The following is a 20807-nucleotide window of genomic DNA, read 5'->3' on the forward strand; positions in this document are numbered from 1 at the left end:
GGACTGCAAGCTTTTAAAACCACTCTGGAAATCAGTCTGGTGGTTCCTCAGAAAATTGAACATAGTACTACCAGAGGATACAGCAATACCTCTTCTGGACATATACCCAGAAGATCTTCCAACTGGTAATAAGGACACATGCTCCACTATGTTCATAGCAGCCTTATTTATAATAGCCAGAAGCTGGAAAGTCCTGGCTTTTTGAAACTTGCTCTGTAGAGGAGGCTGGCTTTGAACTCAGAGATCTGTCTGCCTGTTTGACCACCCCCAGGCTAACACTGTTGCTTTTGATGTACAGAAGCTTTTACGTCTAAAGGTTGATTTATCAACTATTGGTCTTTTTTTCTTGTGTTACTGGAGTCTTACTTAGTAAGTTCTTACCTGAGCTTATGTTAGAGCATGCTCCCTCGCGCTTTTTGTACCTGTGTCAGTGTTTTATTTTTTACAGTGATATCTTTGATCCATTTGGTATTGATTACCATACAGTGTGAGAGAGCTAATTTTATTCTTCTATCTGCAGACAACCAGTTTTCTTGACATATAATGAAGACATTCTTTCATTCCACATTTATTTTTTGGTGCCTTTGTTGAAGCAGTGGCTATAGTTGTGTGGACTGAAGTCTGGGGCTTTTATTCTATTCCATTTATCTATAAGTATGGTCTGTACCAAAAGACATGCTGTATTTATTACTACAGCTTTGTAAAATAGCTGATAAAGTATGATGATTATAATGAATGGTCATGTTGGATTTATGACACAGACATGAGGATGTTTCAACATATACAAATAATAATTATAGTAAATAATATAAATAAAATTAACGAAAAAATCATATGACCATTCAATAGGCACAGTGCAATTCTTTGGCAAAATCTAATATAGCTTCGCAATAAAAGTCCAAGCAAAAATAGAACCAGACACAACATACCCCAAGATAATGTGTGATTAACCCATAACCAACATCACCCTAAGTAGATGTAAGCTTGAAGCAATCTCATTAAAATCAAGGTAGACCTATTTCCAATTTTCTGAAGGACCACCAGAGTGTTTTCCAAAGTGGTTTAGTAGATTGCAATCCCCCCAGCAGTGGAGGGCTGTTCCTCTTTCTCCACATCCTTGCCAGCATCTGCTGTCACCTTAGGTTCATTCATAGTGATTATTGGTGTCCTTTTTGAACTCCTTCAACTTTTTGAACATGTCTGTGGCTGTTTGTTTAAATTCCATATATTGATATTCATCTACGCTGTTTTCTTTGAGGACTATTACTGTAGGCTTAATGGTCTTAGGCACAAAGTACACCCAGCTACACCACTACTGGGCATATGCCCAAAAGCGTCTCCAACAAATAACAAGGACACATGCTCCACTACATTCATAGAAGCCTTATTTATAATAGCCAGAAGCTGGAAACAACCCGGATGTCCCTCAGTAGAAGAATGGATATGGAAAATGTGGTACATTTACACAATGGAGTATTACTCAGCTGGTAAAAACAATGACTTCATGAAATTCACAGGCAAATGGATGAATGGCCTTGGTTTTTGTTGTTGTTCTTGTTGTTTTAGACATTCAGTACTCATTCATGAGCATAAATGCTGGGATGATTCCAAGTTACTGGCTACCTAGAGATCATTGCTGTCTTAATAGTCTCATGCGTGGTTGCTTGAACAGGATCTCAAAGCAGGTACCATAACAAAGTGAGGCTGTGGGAGTTTTACCACTGGTGGTTAAACTTATGAGGATGCTTGAGCAAAGTCCTTGTGCAGGCAATACAACAGGGCCAAAGTATCTTACCACTGACTGTTACATGGATGGCTATTTACTCAAGGTCTCTGAGAAGCTGTAGAGTAGGGTGGGAATGAGCAATAGGTATGGTCACTGGTGGCTACAGCCCTGTATATGACAGCTAGGCCAACCACTTGGGGCAGAGAGCATGCTGGGATGAGGGATCTTTCTTAGGGTTGCTAGAGCAAGGTTCCAAGGCAGGCGGCCAGGTAGGACAGGGTGGAGGATATTTGCTTATTCTTTATGTTTATGCCTTATGTGATCTGGCATGGCCCCCCAAATAAATGAAGTTAGCAGTACTGTTCTAGAGGGTCCAGACCTGGTGTGCCAGGGCTTTTATTTTGCCTCTCTTCTGGGTTTTGTTCTTCAATCTACAAAATGTATGTGCAAGTGGCACATTTAAAATATTGAGTTATTTTAGTACCGCGTAGAAAATGTATTGGACAATAAAGCTGGTAGGTTTAAGTTCCCAGTTTGATATCACTTAATTAGCACAGGAGAGATTTAAAGATTGGAAGTTTCTTGCTGACTGGGCCTTTTCACCCTCTCCTGTTCATTGGCATCTCTTCTGTACTGTCAGCTTTGAGTGGTTGCAACAGAACCCTCTCTTCCTAGTCTAAATAGAAAACTAAATTAAATATATATATATATATATATATATATATATATATATATATATATATATTCCAAGGAGACATTCTGGATAGAATTGAGAGACTTTTAAAGAATTAAAAAATACGTCTTCATCACCAAGTTGTAATGTATTTGCAGATAGTCTAGCCCTATTCATTTATCATGACTGATACAGTGAATTAACACAAATACAGCAGCTAAGATATTGGAAATTGGTTCTTTCATGATTCTAGACACCCCAAGTTCACACTCAAGGTGTCCTTGAGCCATTCTCCTTTTAAAAGCTATAAAGAAAAGAAATTTTTTCTTGCCCTTTCTAGTACTTCGCGACTCCAATGATTCGTTTTATAGTCTCTGCCTCTGGCTTCACATGGCCTCCTACCCTCTGCTTCTGTGTGTGCTCTCTTCGTCTCATAAAGGCACCAATCACTAGACATAGGTCCCCTAAAATTCCTTAGGGATTTGGTTTTTGGACCTGTGATTAATTACATCTAACAGAATCCTATTTCTAGATAAAAAAAAAAAACATTCTGGGGTTCTAGGTGGATATAAATTTGAGGAGATTTTATTCTATTCAATCATTTTGTTAAACTGAAACAGAATTCCATGGTTTTATCCTGAGGACTACAAATCTCTCTGTCAAACACATCTGGTGGTTCAGGGCTCCCAGTGCCACACAACATCATTGGATGCTCATAAAATGGGTATCTGTTATATTATTACCATATTATCCTCTTTCCTTGCTCACTTATCCAAAGACAAAGTTTCAAAGTAGATTAAAAATATCAAAGGCAAGATTTATTATAAGTTTTTCATATGGCTGTGGTGGTTTTGAACTGCATTCTTGGATTGTCTCTGTATGTTCTAAGGCTAAACAGAAGGAGGATCTGTTAGTCTTTGAAGGGATTAGATGTAGGGGGCAACAGGGAACACCTGTCCCTAGACATCTCTATTAGGTCTCCCACATTTCCATGTTCATAGCCCAATGCTATGTTTCAGAAGCCTAGTAAATAACTTTTCTGTAGTCTTCCAACTTCCCTTGATTTTCCCAGCTTCTGCTATGATTATATAAGGTATCGTTCCTTTTATGCACTCCGTAGTACGTTATATTCAAATGGGTTCTATATCGCAGTTTAACCTTGATTGATATATAGAGAAAGACAGCAGTTCCTACTACAATGTAAATTCTACAAGGAATATTCTAATAATCTTTTAACTCATTACTATGTTCCTAGAATAGTTACCAGTGACATATAGCATATGCTAGATAACAAATACATATAACTTAAAAGAATAAGTAATATAAAGCAGATCTGAGGAGTGACACAGCTTTGCAAGTACCAAGCTTAGATCCATTTAAACAATCCAAGTACGTTTGTGAGATAGCAAGCCCTCCGAAAGAGACCTGATGCAGGGGTTCCAGATGTGTGAGTGTAAAAACAGAGCTCTGACTGCAGTAACTCATGAGGTCCTTCTGGATAGAGGATAAAATGAGGGCAGAGTGTTGGTACCATCAACCTAAGTGGTGCTCAGAGATGAAGAAAACTTCACGTAAGCAAATGTCAAGGAAACCACATAGGGGAGATCACTCAGGAGAAGAGAATACATATACGGTCGAATGCTAATTAAAAGTAGAGAGTACAGAATCTGTTTGTGGTATTTGTCAACTGTCAGTTCTCCATTTCAGTGTCCCTCTCTGTCTCTCTCTGTGTGTGGCTCTCTGTCTCTGCCCTCCTTTTTTTCTCAGCAGGTATTTTGAGATAACATTGTGACTCAAACATGTAACACCTTTGTTTGAGGCCTCCAAGTTTTGGGGCTTATAAGTGTGGGCCTAAATTCCCAGCTTTGTTATCTACGTCTATCGCTGTAACAACAACATTCCTGAGATGGGGTAATTCATGTAGAAAGGAGTTTATGCTGGCTCGTGGGTCTAGAGTCTCCAAAGTCCAAGAGCACGGCACAGGTCAATGACTTGTGCTACTTAAGTCCTGATGGAATGTGGGCAGGCAAGCAGCATTTTCAAGAGAGCAGAAACATGCAGGCAGCCTTGCTCTAGACAAACTTGCTCTAGAACAAACAAAGAAACCTCAAGTAAAGCACGGGTCCTTTTAAGCAGTGTAATGGTCCTTTTAAGTCACTACCTCCTAACAATGCCACAATGAATATCACATTTCACCATGGGCTTTAGAGAGAGCAAAGCAAATACAAGCCAAGTTGTGTATGTCATGTGGTGAAAGTACCCAAGGAAGAAATGTCTTTTCTCCAAAGAGAGAGAAGGAAAAGGGGCTTTCAATAAAGACAAGCTTCTGGCATACAAAAGCCAAAGTGAGGGGTCTTCTGCTTCATAGATGATTTCACTTCTTCTAAAATTAGGTAAAAGGTTCAACCACTGTGAGTTGAGCAGAAATGTCCAAATGGAGTAGCATATTTGAAGAGTGGCATAAACTGAGATTTTTTTTGACTAGTAGTTGGAGGGAAGAGACACAGGGACTGTAAGGGACATAGCTATCGATGGTCAACAGGGCCTGGAACTGGTTTGAGATAAACTACAATGACTGTGGTAAGTGATCTTATGCTGTCATGAAATCTCTTAAGTGTGACTCGGCACCTCACGTTTGGAATGGGGAGAGTGGGTAGCAAATTGGTCCATGGCTGAGGTTTTCCAGCCAATTGTAGAAAAATAGACAGAGAATAAACTAGCTAAGAGCACAGGCAGAAGTGATTCTGAAGCTTGGAACCCTGAGTGTAGTGTAGTCAGAAGGGAGAACTGGAATTAAGAAGCGCTGCTCATTTCTGCGTTCTGTTCCCAAAGAACATGTGTGGTAGAAGTGCAAAGGAGTGGTGTGAAAGAACCAATGCTTGTGTGCAAGGCACCAGCATTTTCTTTTTTAGTTAATGAGAAATTTCTATTGCCATTCCCTATGCTCCCTTTTCTCCCAGATCACATCAAGCTTCAGCAGTGCTTCCTACCCAGTGGCAAGCCACCTGAAGGCTTTCCTGGATGATGGCTGTTCACCTACACTGTCAGTGCTAGAGCATTCTTATGCCAGCGTTCACAATCCACCTTCCTGCCCGTTCCATCCACAGCTTGTTCCATGCATAGAGCTCATCAGTGGAACTAGGTACCCATGGTAAAGTCAAGTCTCAACTGTCCATTGGCTTGCTGCTGTGTTCTCAGAATTCTAAAAGGAGCATTGCACAGATTCATGCTATTCTTGGGGCCCATAACATTCTCCATTGCCCCGGCTTCATCACGTTCCAAAAGTATGTTTTCATTCTGGCTAAAGTATTTAAAAAAAAAAAAAACTACAATGTCTCTTTACACTGAAGTCCTGCAAAGGGGAAAAGCCAGGAAGTTAGTTGCACATCTCCCAGAAGTAAGGAATCGATCTGGGCTCTGTATGGGTTATGGAAAGGAAAGGGAAGTGGAGGCAAGCATCGTCCTCACCCGGCATCTTTGAGGGCACGCTTAGTTTGTATGCTACACTACACGTGAGCAGAGATATGTGTGTGAGAGACTCCTGAGAACAAAAGCTTTGATTTATTGTTAAAAGGTACTTTGTCGTTTTATTTAAAAAAAAAAAAAAAACTCACTACTCTATGTGGCAGACAGGGAAGGGGCTAGGCGGGGTCACTGCCTGTGACATTTTCCTCCTGTGTCTATGTTCTAGGGTGGGAAACCCATGAAACTGTAGCTGCTTTGCTCTGTATTGGGGAAATATCTGCCTAGTAACAATGGTTAATAGAATCTCAAAAATGACCTTGAACTTCAAATCTTTTTTATTTTTGCAAGACCCTTGTAGAGAGATTATCTGTTTATAAAATTCATACTAGAATTTGACACATACAAGTGATTGCACCTCAGCAATGTTGGTTATCCAAGGATTTCTGATGTAATGCTATGTCTTCACAAATAAGTCAGTTTGCCATAAAAATATTCTTCATACAAATTTTGCTTCTTCTTTATCACCTTACAAAGTATTTCAATAGTATTTTAAGTCTTAAACTTTCCCAAGGAAGAAGGTCAAACGTTTATGCATCTCTCAAAACCAGAAACTGTTGACATTATATGTAGTGGGAATGACCTCTAATTACTCTTTTCTCTGTTTGTTTCCCTGAAGACATAAGCGCTCATCTCATCTACAACCAAATACCCTTTCTCCCTGAAACACACAGCCACCACCTGCATCCACTAACAAGACCCAGCCATATGTCAATAGTTCCCATAGTCACTCATTCTAGAGCTCAGCACATCAAGAATTGCTTCAGTAACCTATCAAGACATAGCTTAAAATGTAGGCTTAGTTCAAGAAACTGTCACCTGAAATACAACTGAAGAGTTTTCCTATTCCAGTTCTCAGTGTTGAAATCTCCCCCTGGTGGATTTTAAGAGTATGTGTTTTCCTAAGTAGAGTTAGACCTTTCCAAGATAGTAAAAGCTGAAACATTACAGGTGTGAAAATTGACTCTATCCATCTCTCAGACATTCTAGTTGTTTAAAAAGCTTGTCATCAAAAAAATTGTAAAAGGAAAATAGGGTAATTTGAGTTTACATTATTCTTATATGCAAGTGTGAATTCAGAATTTCTAATAGTTCCTACTTAAGTTAACTACTCTAGTGAATTTTTGCATTTTTTAATGAACTAAACATGCTAATTTCCCAGTTAGTGAACAGAGGCGTAATTTCAATCAGGGGAAAATGTATTTCTTCTCCAGTGACTCTGCCATCTGTCTGTCATCATCAGGGCTACAGCTGTCAGTCAAATCAATGAAAGTCCAAGGGCAAAGCCCCTAGGCCACCTATAATATGTACATGCCTGCTCTAGTGCACTGGTTCTCAATATTGCACAGGGGTGGATAAAACCCATAGGAAATCACAGATATTTACATTATAATTCATAGCAGTAGCAAAATTACAGGTATCAAGTAGCAGGAAGTAATCTTATGGGGGGGGGGGGGCTGGTCACCACCACAAGAGAAACTGTATTAAAGGGTTGGCAGCTTTAGGAATGTTTATAACTACTGCTCTAGGAGAATTCATTGTGTTAGCTGATTGTGCTTCAGGAGAGATTTTTTTTTTTTTTAATTACTGGGCAAACATTTTAGCTATGATTTGGTGAAGGCCAGACAAATCATTTCAAAGCAGTTCCTGGTATTCTGCCTTCTGTCTGGTGTCTCAGCTAACCCATTATGAAAAATACATTTGCTGGAGAAAGGGCAAAGATATGATATAAAATGAGCACAAGAATTTGTTAGAGAAAGCTAGGCAGAAATTCTCTTACAAGAACAAAGAGGTAACAAAGCCAGGGAGACTCGAATACAGAAGATATGAGGCTGTCTGCTGCTCTAACCACCACGAAAGCAGACTTGAGACACAGGTCAGTGGTAATGGGTAATGAGTTTTTCTTTCTTAGACACGGTCCAATAGTTCATCAGTCTTATATTTCTAAAAATCTCCTGATATGGTTAATTTTTTTTTCTAAATGTTATTCAAACTTCCAACAAAAAGATTATTTGTTACCTTTCATGATTAGGATAATGAAAGGATAAATAAAGGTGACTGTTGGATTCATTGGGAAATGCAAGAAATGAGAAGGACTGAACTCTGTTGTTTATGTAATTCTTGGCATAAGACCTATCATTTGATGGTGTGAGTTTTGTGAGAGATCAGAAATCAGCAGGGTGGCACGGTCATCCTGATTGCATGCTCAGTGGTAGACAGCTAAAGTCAAATCCAAGCTCTGTGATCTTTAGCTTTATAACTTTGGCCAGTCACTTAGCCTCTCTGGGACACAGTTTCTCATCTACAACCTGCCTACTGGGCAATCTGTTCCAGGCAACTTTTTTCATTTGTGGTTCCTCTTCCCAGATAACTCTAACTTGTGTCAGGTTGACAAAAATTTTCTCAGGATAGATCCTAAAACTGTTCATGCAGAGCATGAACATCTTTTGTTCACTTTCATATGCTAACAGTATCATTTTCAGACATTATTTTTAAACTCCTTACTAAATTGAACTGATTTCTCATTCAACTGAAAGTCTTTGTCTCTGTCTAGTAGGAATGAAGGCAGAGGTTAATTCCTCATTTCTTTGTCCTATTTTATTTTTTATCACGTATTCTCTGTGTTAACTGTCTTCCACTCTGCAGAGGAGTGAGAACATTGGTGGACGGAACAATACTTCTTTGAGCCAAGCAGTTATTATCCTGTCTGCACTGGTACCCTCTGGCTTTGACATGTTCTCTCCTCTATTCTACTCTGAGTTGGGAAACATTCTGTCCTCCATCCCCTTTTTAATGTCCACTTCCTCCTGCCTAGGAGCCCACTCACCTCCTGCACAAACTTCCAGTCTTTTCAAGCCACATCAAGAGCTGCCACCTATCTGTCTGGAATGCTGGGGTTCCACTTTATTCCACTCAAGGTGAGGAAGAGGAACGTGCTCTCTACCTGCTCTCTCTGGGGTCAAGTCATCAAGGAGGCTCTTGCTTACCTTTAAATTCTCTGGCAAAGAGTGAAACTTCATGTTCTGGGTCTTCTCCCATCTCAGGAGGTACAGCCACTCTTTGGGGGTGATTTTCTGGAAGCCCTCATACTTCAATGGGAATATAAGCAATGACTTTCATCTTCCTGCCTAGGGAAAAACCCAGTGCTTTCAGACTCTCTGACAAATGGTTTGCCTTTCAGTTGTCCTTTCTACTCTTAGAGGTGGACTGGAGGTGGATAAAGGATGCAGAGAGGTGGAATAACATCTCTGGAAAGTGAATGACTTTTCTAGCTATGATGATTAGCCTGAAGGCCTAATCTGCAAACTAAGGCAGTTTGTGTGTTTGTAATATTCACACAATTAGGTTGAATTGATGACCATGGTAGTTAGACGTGAGTATGACTCACGTCAATCCTTATGACGTGAGTAGACTAAACTGATTTTGATGCAAGGACTAAAGGGTTTACTCAGCTCTATGGCCAACTGACCTCTTAGACAATTGTCAGTATCAAGTTGGCAGACTAAAACATGAAGTTGATAAAGATGATAAACACGTAGTTATTTTAGTTGAAGGTGTGGCATGCCCAAACACTTTTGAATGGAACATAGGTCACTGTATTGAATTATATAGACCCAGCTGCATAGGAAAGAGGGAAACTAAAGGATGTCACTTACCTACAGTAATCACTCAATAATTTTAATAAAATTGCTCAAAGAATAAAGAAATAAAATGTCAGATATTCTATTATAAATTTTTGAGCCAGTGGAAAAATGTATTTCTTAAATTCAACAATAATGTTACATTGTTATCTATACTTTGTAAATAATATTAGTTTGTAATATTTTTATGATGCATAAAATACTTTTATGATGCCCAGTACATATCAGTTGTTCTAAACACAATATGTCTATTCTTTTCAAGTACTCTACCAAGTAGCTGCATAGCATATCTTCAATTTATGAATGATGAAACTGGAGCACAGAGAGGTTAGCCCCCTAATAAATAGATAAATAGACAGGAGCATGAGACGTAAACCCAGAACTGTATCCCAGCACTTGCAACACAATGCTTTCATAAATACCTTCATGTGGTTCATAACCACAGTCTGACAAATATTCAAGGAGCCGATTGACCACAGAACCGAGTGAATTCTTCGGTCCTTGCTTCTGTTCCATCTGCCACTTTCTGCTGGGTACATTTTGTTTGTTATTCAATGTGCATTGTAATATGTTAATTTCTAGAATAAATCTATTAGAATTATTTTCCCTGACAATCAAAATAATTAAGGAGGAAATAAATTAGCCAATGCTTTGTTAAACAGAGCAGACACTTACGGCCTGCAGTTTTGTTTTTATATTTTGTTTTGTTTTGTTTTTTCTTTGGTTTTGTTTTTTATCTTTCACTACCTTCACCTTATTTAAAATGGAATCCATAGTCATATCTGAACACATAGAAACTCTCTATGGAAGGTAAATGAGAATACGCACGTTCTAACTAACCATCTGATGAAAAACACTGAAAAGCCACAACGGCTGGTGTTGTTTCCTCTTTCTAGCCCCTAACTGGCCTGGGTAAGCACTGGTGACTAAGGTCTTTTGTTTGTCCTGCCTGCTTGATTACCCTTCAAGTTATAAAATCGAGTTTATAAACTATTATAGACAGCATATCATTATGACCCAGGAGGACAAAAGTCCAAAGTAGCTCCATTTCAGGAGCTGTATCCTGGAACCTGACTCGCCTGCACGCCATTTGATTTCAATTTCCACCCTAGGCTCAGCCCTCTCTAGTAAGCAATTCCATGTACCTTAGGGTAGATATCCTAGGCTCAGACCGAAGCTTCATCTGCGTCATCCCTTCCTGAGTAGTTACCACTCGGGCTTGATTTGGACAGAGAATTTCTGAACCTACCGTGTAGTCGGCTCACTCTGGCCTCGGGAAGGAACTTGAGCTCCACCAGCAAGGAGTTCTTGGGTCAGTAAGGATGTCCCATTGACTACGGTTTAGATGAGGCTTCGAGGTTCAGACTGGAAATCTGTAGTAGTGCCAGGAACTTCTATTCTTGTGATCAGATAGATCAAGAGCTTAGTGAATCCACTAGTAGAGATGGTGATTAAAACGAAGCAACCATTAATTATTTAATTATTTGAACCCATAAGTGCTTTCTTTTTAAATAAAAATGTATTATTATCTTATTGTATGAGTGTTTCCTTCGTGAACGTCTGTAAACCATATGTGCCCATGAAAAACAAAAGAAGACGGATCTCCTGGAGTTACAGGTGGCTGTGAGCACAAGGTAGGTGCCCAAGAATTGAGCCCTGGTTCTCTACAAGAGCAACCGAGTACTCTTAACACCTAAGCCACCTCGCCAATTCTTCAGTGGTATCCTTTAGTTAATGCTGTAGTGACACAAAAGAAAAACAGATAAACGAGAACAGATAGGGCCTCACTGCCAGGTACCTGGACCAAAACCAACTTGGGGGATGAAAGGACTCATTTGGCTTAGAAGTTAAGAGTCTGCCATTGAATCAAACTGAGGCAAGAACTTGGAGCAGGAATGGAGCAGAGACCCCTAAGGAGTGCTGCTCGCTGGCTTGTTCCGGGCTGACATTCAGCCTCCTTCTCATAAAGCCCAGGCCCACCTGCCTAGAGGTGCTAAGGTCCAAAGTGGAGTGCTATATCAATTAGCAATTAAGAAAAGGCCACCACCACCAACCCCCGGGCATACCCACGCATCAATACGATGGAGGCAACTTATCAACTGAGGGTCTTTCTTTCCAGGTGTGCCCCTTTGACAAAAAGTAACACACTACTCCTGCAGGCATGGTTGCTACACACACGCAAAGCTTCTGTCTAGAGCAGCAACCCCCACCCACCCCCCAAAAAGAAGTGTGTTCTTTTACCTTCACATCTTTTGAGGGCAAACACCACCCTCTTTATTTCCTTTTTTGGTTTAATCCTGTCAAGTACACCCACACCTATGCCACTCTGCACTACTGATATCTTTTTCCTTAGACATATTACTAAGTGCACTTGTAGTACCTGTGTATCCACCAATCTGCTCTTTCTTCTTCATAAGAATAAGAATTTGGTTTACTTTTTTTTTGCCACTGTGTCTCTAGTAGCTCACATAGTACATGTCACCTCGTGAGTATTCCATGAACGCTTTTACAATGTCGAATCAATTATCTAGTCATATTTCCAAATACATAATGGAACTTAGGAAATTTGCTTCCAGTTACTTCTAATAAAGAACTGGGGACAAAACTATGAGCATACCTAATGCAACTATGAAATTAAGTCTATTCTGCTCTAGTCTGAATTTTGTGCCAATAAAAATATTAAAGCATAAAAGTAAGTTAGTATAAGAAGCCAGGTCCTAGACCAAGAGCACATGCCATGAAAACTTGGCTGTAAACAAAAAAAGAGTTGTTTTTCTGATCTCTCCAGGTGAATCCACTCAGCTTTCTTGTCTTCTGGCCAACCTCTGGATAAGGAGAAAGTGAAACTGTCACGGGAGCTGCTAGCTCTTGTCACCCTGTGCTGTGTGGGAAATCAGGGCAGAGGTATTATAGTGATTTGGCTGGCAGAACCTGATCCAGACTTCTGTTTTAACATATTTAAGATGGGAACAAAGTGGCAGTGCCAGAACAGTGCTGCGATGGATGCTTTCTTCTGCAAAGCTGGTTTTTCTTCTACACTCAGTCCTTGCTGGGCTCTGTGCTCTTTCCTGTGGATGGTGACTCTGATTGACACCTGTGGCCTGCTCCAAAAGAACAGCCATTTCTTAAGGAATGGGCAAGTTGCTGTAAGTCTTTAAGCACTCTGAGAAGACTCAAACATCATTTGAGGTATCAAAGGAAATAAAAATGTGGCTTTGTTACTTTGAAAGCATTTTTCTTTTGTGGTTGCTACTCAGGAAGCAAATGACAAATAATAAAAAAAAAAAAAGGAAAGGTTTGAATACAATTATCTGAAACTAATGTTACCCATCTTAAAACCCTTAAATAACAAAAGCTTTATTACAGGAAAAGAAAATGTATTGTTGGTAAGGACTATTCAAAGTAATGCAGGTAGCATGTGGCTATTTCTATTCCATTATTTATCCATTAATAATAATGAACACTTCCCTATATGTACTGAATTGTGGTTTTAGAAACATTATTTAGCAACAGAGAATCCATAGGGAAGAATGTGAACTGTTACACCACATGTGTCTTTTCTGAAAGCACAAAAGACACTCTGCCACACTGATTCACAGAAGAAGCAATAGGAAAATCAGCAGGCCGAGTGAGTTTGCTAAGACTGGTGATGAACTTCACCACAGGCTGCCCAGGCTGCTGTGAAGTGATTGGGCATCCCTAGGAGATGGAATCTAGGGTTTCTACCTAGCCAGATAGCCATTTTTGTATCCTAGTAACTTTCTTATTAGACTGTCATCTCATTAACTGCTTCATGGCAGATGGTCCCCAAGTGCCACATACTCTGCTTTGGGCCATATTGCTGAGTGGTGCTCACCCTTACACTCAGCTTGTGCCCATCTGCCTAAACAGGTGTTTGCAAACATGCCTCTGAGGATATGAGAACAAAGTGTGTTCCAGGAAGTACGTTGGCCCCTGGAATGCATTAGTACATAGGTTCCAACTGAAAACACCACATTAGCAATTTTTTTTTGACAGACACAGAGTTTGAGCTTCTGATAATTACTGTTTCACCAAACCAACCGAGACTAGGGGCTGCAATTAAAAAGAAATGATCTTCCATGTATAATGGCTTCCACACTGCGTGATACTATTAAATAACCATCATTAGCTACTAAAGTGTGTACCGCTCCTTTCTCTGATCCCTTCCTCTGCCAAGAAATTTAAGACCAAGAATGATCAATGAAGAATCATCAGCATTATAATTGTTGAGATAGGACATCACCAAATCAAAAAATTTCAGAATGATTTAGATGTATGCAGAGCTGTAAATGGGAATATTATGCAGACATTGAAATTCTTGTTCTAAAGAGCCACACTTACTTATCGACAATTTATGGGCTTGTTAAAAATGAAGAACATTTTTTTAAAGGCTTTAAAATAAAGAACATGAAGGGTTAAGATAATTTCCTGAGTGTTGTGCTAGGTTCTGGAAACAGAAAGCTCAGTAAAATAGTTTCTCTTCTCAAAAAGCTTCTATAAGAAGGCACAGACAAGTAGGCACAAACCCACAGTGCAATGTGATGGATTTAATAATCAAATGGGTACTGGGGGAAAATTATGATGATGGAGGAAAAAGTCTGCTTGAGAACCTACAACTTCCTGCTTGGGTCTTTTCTTTCTTTCTTTCTTTCTTTTATTATTATTTTCTTTATTTACATTTCAAATGCTATCCCAAAAGTTCCCTATACCTGCCCCCTGCCCCTGCTCCCCTACCCACCCACACCCATTACTTGGCCCTGGCCTTCCCCTGTGCTGGGTCATATAAAGTTTACAAGACCAAGGGGCCTCTCTTCCCAATGATGGCTGATTAGGCCATCTTCTGCTACATATGCAGCTAGAGACACGAGCTCAGGGAGAACTGTTTAGTTCATATTGTTGTTGCACCTACAGGGTTGCAGCCCCCTTCAGCTCCTTGGGTACTTTCTCTAGCTCCTCCATTGGGGGCCCTGTGTTCCATCCAATAGCTGACTGTGAGCATCCACTTCTGTGTTTGCCAGGCACTGGCATAGTCTCACAAGAGGCCTCTATATCAGGGTCCCTTCAGCAGAGGGTCTTTTCTTTCTTGTCTTCCCAGAAAACACCCTTTTCTTCCCTGTACAGATGTTTATAGTGTGAGAGAGGCACAGGAAGAGTGGCCACCAGAGACCTGAGAACTTGAGGACCAGTAGCTTTTCAAGGCCTTATACACATCAGTTAAAGTACTAGACAAGAAGGCTCTAGTGTCCTATCTTCACATTACATGGCTTAGTCCAGAACTAGCATGTATTTTATCTGCTTGTAAGGTTGAAGGAGTCACAGATATAAGGATAAGACTGAAGAGATTTGGTAAAACAACACAACTTGTATCCAGCTCAAACAGTCTATTTATTGATGCAAAATTCACATAAAATTCACTATTTTGTCATGTTAAGCATATCATTCAAGTGGGTTTGGTATAGGTGCACTCTTCTAAAGCTCTATTGTCAAATGCTAAAATGCTTCCCTGGCCCCAGAGGAAACTTTATGCCCTCCAAGTGGCCCCTCCCCCAGCTCCTTCTCCCTCTAGCCACTGATGATTATATCTACTCCCTGTCCCTACAGGTCTGCCTTTTCAAAACTACTCAATATGAACTGAACCAAGTGATTGTTGCCTTTGGAGTCTGGCTTCTTTTATTTTTAAATTGTCATCTAAGTTCACCAATAGCATATTGTCAACCCTTCATTCCTTTTACAGAGTAATATTTTACTGATTAATATACCATATTTTTGCTCACACATTCATCAACTGGTAGAAATTTGGATTTTTTTTTCTTTATCTTCTCCTACTCTGATACTTGATATCAGTTTTGAGGGGAAAAGGACAGAGGTGGAGATAATGGGTCATGAAGTTTGTGAAAGACCATCAAACTTGTTTGTAAAGTAGGCCTTGTGATGTTATGTCTACCAGCATGTATGAGTGATCAAATGTTTCAAATGAGTGGTCCCTGTTTACATTTATGCCTTTTTTCCTTTAAAAAATTATAGCTGTCCTATTGTCAAGCTCTTTTATGAATAAATAGTCCATCATTAGAACCTCTTCACAATCAGGAACAGACACACTTGTCTGCTTTCCTTCATTCGTATGTAAAGTCATAACTTAATTGAAAGAAGTTTTTTCTTCTGAGTTGCAGAGTGAATTTAATGAAATTCTGACAACAAAGCTGCCTTTCATAAACTTCCACCCCCACACCCCAACCACCATGATCAAAGCCAATGCCTCTAAATGGTGACCTTTGAAAAACCAGCCCAGAAATGCAGCCAGGTGCCTTAAATCAGTGGTTGGCAAAGGCACTGAAACCTCATCCAGGGTTGGCTAGGAAATTATTCCTCTCAGAAAAATCTCAGTTTTGTTTTTTCAAACCCAATGTACATTCCCTGCCTCCTCTACGTATGCTGTATTATTTATTTGGCATTTATTTATTTATTTATTTATTTATAGAAACATAACTCCCCTCTCCTCCAATTCACTTTCCACTTCAGGTAAGGTGGTTTGTTTAGGTAAAGCAATGCATTCAACAGCCCCAGTCCTATCAAATCTCCAATTCTACTCTAACATTTTTTTTCTCATGAATAATTCAGCGTCTGTTGCACACACTCCTAGGGAGTCTGTGGTCATTGATTGTAAACTGACTGCCTCTGCCTTCATGGACAGTACATGTGATTCTTTCTCTCCAAGCAGTGCTTAGTTAGAGAGACCGAAGCACCTATGTGTAGGCTATTGCTGAGAGTAAACAACAGGCCATTAAGGTATAAGCGTTTATGCTTTTAATGCAGTGTCCAGTTTTGCACATTCTAGATAGTCTGGTAGGAACAGCTTCTGTATTTCTAGTTCCAAATGTGCCCCTCTTGGAGATGTGAAAGGGAGACTGAGGAAGATAAGCAATTGGAAGCAGCAAAGCTCCAGTGAGCACAGGACTGCAGCAGGCCAGTCTTCCTGGCCACACTTCAGGCTAAGACTTGCAGGGATTTCGTGGAAGGAAACAGCATTCATGAAAAGGAATAGGTGGTTGAATCCTTGACAGAGAGTGACTGCAAGGCCAAAGAGACCCTAAGTTCAGAGTCCTGGGAACTCCAGGGTCCTTTAAAAATCAACATCCATTCCTTCTCAAACAAAAGCCTGCAGTTCCTAGAGTAGGGATGGGAATTGCAGGTTGAGGAGCTTTGGACCTGGGATCTTAATATCCATATCTTAATGGTTTCAGCACTTGGGACACAGAGGGGTCATACCACAAGGCCCTAGTACCCCTTAGGATTCCATGGAGGAAAGCTTGAATGCCTTGCCTCTGATCCCAGGCTTCCATCAGTTGCTCAGCCAGCCACTTGTGATTAAGAGTTGGCACACTGGCCTGTTCAGGCCTTGGTGCTCTCCACCTCCATCCCCCCACCTTGCCAACTCTCCAGGGTACAAAGTACAGCCTGGACGCGCGCGGGCGCAGCTGTTCCAAGCCGTGCAGCCTCATCTTTCCCTAGTGAACACCTACATGGATTTCCAATACGGTGCCCGGTGCCCGGCAGGTTCCGGGGAGGAGTGCCAGCCTCCTCCTGAGCTCTCTGCCCCGCATCCTGATTTCTGCTGTCGATATTCTTAGGGGAGGTGGATGGGGCTCAGAGAACTACAAGCTTTGTTAGAGAGTCGCAATGGTTCACTCAGTTCCCCTGAACACTCCCTGCTGCAGAGTGGAGGGCTATGGATGTTGTAACTCAGCATTCCTTAACACACCACTGTGGTCCTTCATGCTCATAATGCTATTGGCTTAGGTCTGGTTTCCACCGCTCAGTGTTTGCGTGGGCACTTGTGCAGCGGCCAGCCCCAAAGGGAGTTGGACCTCGCAAAGAACGTCAGAGCGCCGCCAGACCTCACAAACATTTTGCAAGGGCCATCTGGAGACATCGACTTGGGAATCTGAAGGCCTGAAATCTCCAGGTACAGGTTTAAAGAACTGGCATGCGGGAAAGGAGGTAGGTGTTTAGGGTCCGGTCCTGGAGAGTGGCTTAGGGACAGGTGGAGTCGCCCCCATCACCAGAAGAGAGCAGCAGCAGAAAGAAATGAAGAGGAACTCCAGACTTAAATGTCTGGGGTCTGCTTCAGTCGTTACTTAGAGTAGGAGTCGGGTGGAAAGGGACAGAATCTACCTTCTTTACTGGCACCTACCCGTTAGAAAGATAGAGAAACTCCTCAGGTCTGTCCTAGGAATGCCTGAAGATGCTGTGAGAGAAATCTGAAGCAATCTTTGAGTTGAGCTTAGAGGGGACTAGAAATGGGGCGGAGGGGGGAGCGATGACGGTGGGGGAATAAACCACCTATGTGCCCCCCCGCCTGCCTTTTCGTAGCTGCTGACGCGATGGTGCTGCTTATTAATCATTCATCAGTCCAGAGCCTTTCCACTTAATGGATGTGCCGCGCTGGGCTCTAGCCTCTTGGCCTCTGAGGACCCTACTCTCCAGCGTGCCCAGGACGCCCAGAGCTGCAAGAGACAGCGCTCAAGCAAGCTGCCGCTGGGCGATGCTCCTGGCGGCCTCAGTCGGAGCCCCGCTCGCCACAGCTGCTGCGCTCTGCCGGGTGGCGCCAGGCGGCGGTGAGCTGTGAGCTTGGAGCCTTGAGCCTAGGGAGGGCGCAGACAGCAAGGGCGCAAGGTGAGCGCCCCAGCCGGCAGCCGCACCGGCCCACTTCAGCTGGGATGTTCCCCAATGGCACCGCCTCCTCTCCCTCCTCTTCTCCAAGCCCCAGCCCAGGCAGCTGCGGGGAAGGAGCCTGCAGCAGGGGTCCGGGATCCGGCGCTGCGGACGGCATGGATGAGCCTGGACGAAATGCTTCCCAGAATGGGACCTTAAGCGAGGGCCAGGGTAGCGCCATTCTCATCTCTTTCATCTACTCCGTGGTATGCTTGGTGGGACTGTGTGGGAACTCTATGGTCATCTATGTGATCCTGCGCTACGCCAAGATGAAGACCGCTACCAACATCTACATTCTAAACCTGGCCATTGCTGATGAGCTGCTCATGCTCAGCGTGCCCTTTCTGGTCACTTCCACGCTGTTGCGCCACTGGCCGTTCGGCGCGCTACTTTGCCGCCTGGTGCTCAGCGTGGATGCGGTCAACATGTTCACCAGCATCTACTGTCTGACTGTGCTTAGTGTGGACCGCTATGTGGCTGTGGTGCACCCGATCAAGGCAGCGCGCTACCGTCGGCCCACTGTGGCTAAAGTAGTGAACCTGGGCGTGTGGGTCCTGTCATTACTGGTTATCTTGCCCATCGTGGTCTTCTCACGCACCGCAGCCAACAGCGATGGCACGGTAGCCTGCAACATGCTCATGCCCGAGCCCGCCCAGCGCTGGTTGGTGGGCTTCGTCTTATACACATTTCTCATGGGCTTCCTGCTGCCTGTTGGGGCCATCTGCCTATGTTATGTGCTCATCATTGCCAAGATGCGCATGGTGGCCCTCAAGGCCGGCTGGCAGCAGCGCAAGCGCTCAGAGCGCAAGATCACTCTAATGGTGATGATGGTGGTGATGGTTTTTGTCATCTGCTGGATGCCTTTCTACGTGGTACAGCTGGTCAACGTGTTCGCTGAGCAAGACGACGCCACCGTGAGCCAGTTGTCTGTCATCCTGGGCTATGCCAACAGCTGTGCCAACCCCATCCTCTACGGCTTCCTGTCGGACAACTTCAAGCGCTCTTTCCAGCGCATCCTGTGCCTCAGCTGGATGGATAACGCTGCGGAGGAACCAGTCGACTACTATGCCACTGCCCTGAAGAGTCGTGCCTACAGCGTGGAGGACTTCCAGCCGGAGAATCTGGAGTCTGGAGGCGTTTTCCGTAATGGCACCTGCGCTTCTAGGATCAGCACTCTTTGAGGCCGGGCACTGGCGGGAAAGGGAGAGTGGTCAGAAAGATGGAGCAGAGAAGCTGGTGGGAGGGAATGATAACCGGACACCAGGTGCTGTGGTCGTAGTGCCTGACAGCGATGCAGCGCGCCTGGTTAGCTGGACCTAGGAAAGCTATGTGACTAAGGTAAAAGGAGAGAGATTTACGGATCAACTGTGAATGCTTTCAGGGCATCTGGTAGTCTGAGCAACTCTGTTCTCCAATCCGGTAACTTGCATCCTCCCTCCCAGTTCTGCTAGTACAAACTGCAAACTTAATGTCGCCAACTCAATTTGACCCTTACCCTCTCAAGCTGATATTTCTGCTTCTTTAAGCTGAGCCACGGTTACCATCATGTGTTTCCTTTGGGCTGAGTCCCCCCGCACCCGGCCCCTTGCTCTGAACCCTGTTCGCTGCGCAGGTCAGCGGGCCAGACTCTTTTCAGAGTGGCTACAAAACTGTCTCTAATCACCGCTCTCCTTTCGCACAGTCTTACTGTCAAGGAAGCCCAGCTCGAGGATGGGCAGGCAACTTGTTTTTTTCTACTCTCAGAGAAGGCACATTTTCCCTTGGGCCCTTTCTCTGCCCCACTCCATCTGGAGCAGAGCTGGGTGCTTAAGAAAAGGTCCTGTGCCCAGATCTCCAGACTTGGTATAATACCACCCACACCCTCCTTTGGAGAAAAAAAAAAAAAGGAGCTAAGAGCGAGCAGAAGGGCAAGTTTGTAAGATTACTGAGTTGTGTACCATAGAAGCCACTCTCCCACAGAGCTCAGGACCTGAGCACTAGACTCCAAAGTTCCAGCCAGGGGAGCTCCCGGCTGGTGACTAACTTAGGCACCCTGGTGGGTGAACCTGAATTGCAAAGCAGTTCCTCTTGGAGTCCTCCCTAGAATAACAAAAGAATGGGTTGCCTGCACCCGCGTCAGCCCCGAGTCCAGCTCACGCTCCTGTGACAAATTGTGGAGCCTTTGCCAAAGCTGGTTGGGCTGCTTTGGCTTGTCTGATCCCTAAAGTTTTCTGCCTTTCAAGCGGTGCCTAATAAGTTATTTCTTGTTCAACATATTTATTTATTTATTTGTGGTGTTGAAAAGGTGTACTTCCACTATCTTTTTCTGTATTTGCCTAACAGGGCTGCTCTTGGGAATCCTGGGGGCGTGGCGGTGTGGAAGGGAGGTGAAGAAAGTTCTCTCCTCGCCCCAAGAGCCCCTCAGAAGTTTCCCTCTCTTGAGCTCCATTAGCCTTTTCTCAATCCTTCTTGTTTTTGCTTGTGCCCAGTGAAGTATGGAGATTTTAAAATACATTTTTTTTAACTGTAGGTT

At 42.8% G+C, this 20807-nt stretch overlaps 1 protein-coding gene across 2 annotated transcripts; it reads left to right on the plus strand.

Annotated features, from left to right (window-relative positions):
* The first annotated feature begins 17452 nt into the window (after positions 1–17452).
* On the plus strand, positions 17453–20578 carry Sstr1 (somatostatin receptor 1). 2 transcript variants are annotated; one of them, XM_021202605.2, is made up of 2 exons: positions 17453–17581; positions 17954–20578. In XM_021202605.2, the coding sequence occupies exon 2, from the start codon at positions 18301–18303 to the stop codon at positions 19474–19476; it is 1176 nt and encodes a 391-aa protein (XP_021058264.1). In that variant the 5' UTR covers positions 17453–17581; positions 17954–18300; the 3' UTR covers positions 19477–20578. The 2 variants fall into 2 exon arrangements, with proteins under 2 accessions (XP_021058264.1, XP_029396808.1); XM_029540948.1 differs by having other exon boundaries at positions 17453–17546.
* The last annotated feature ends 229 nt before the right edge of the window (positions 20579–20807 follow it).

Source organism: Mus pahari, chromosome 7 (genome assembly GCF_900095145.1).
Source record: "Mus pahari chromosome 7, PAHARI_EIJ_v1.1, whole genome shotgun sequence".
In the NCBI taxonomy this organism is placed as follows: domain Eukaryota; kingdom Metazoa; phylum Chordata; class Mammalia; order Rodentia; family Muridae; genus Mus; species Mus pahari.

Bases quoted from the DNA above. Each gene is read 5' to 3' on its own strand.
- Sstr1 (XM_021202605.2), top strand. From the start codon at position 18,301: ATGTTCCCCAATGGCACCGCCTCCTCTCCCTCCTCTTCTCCAAGCCCC.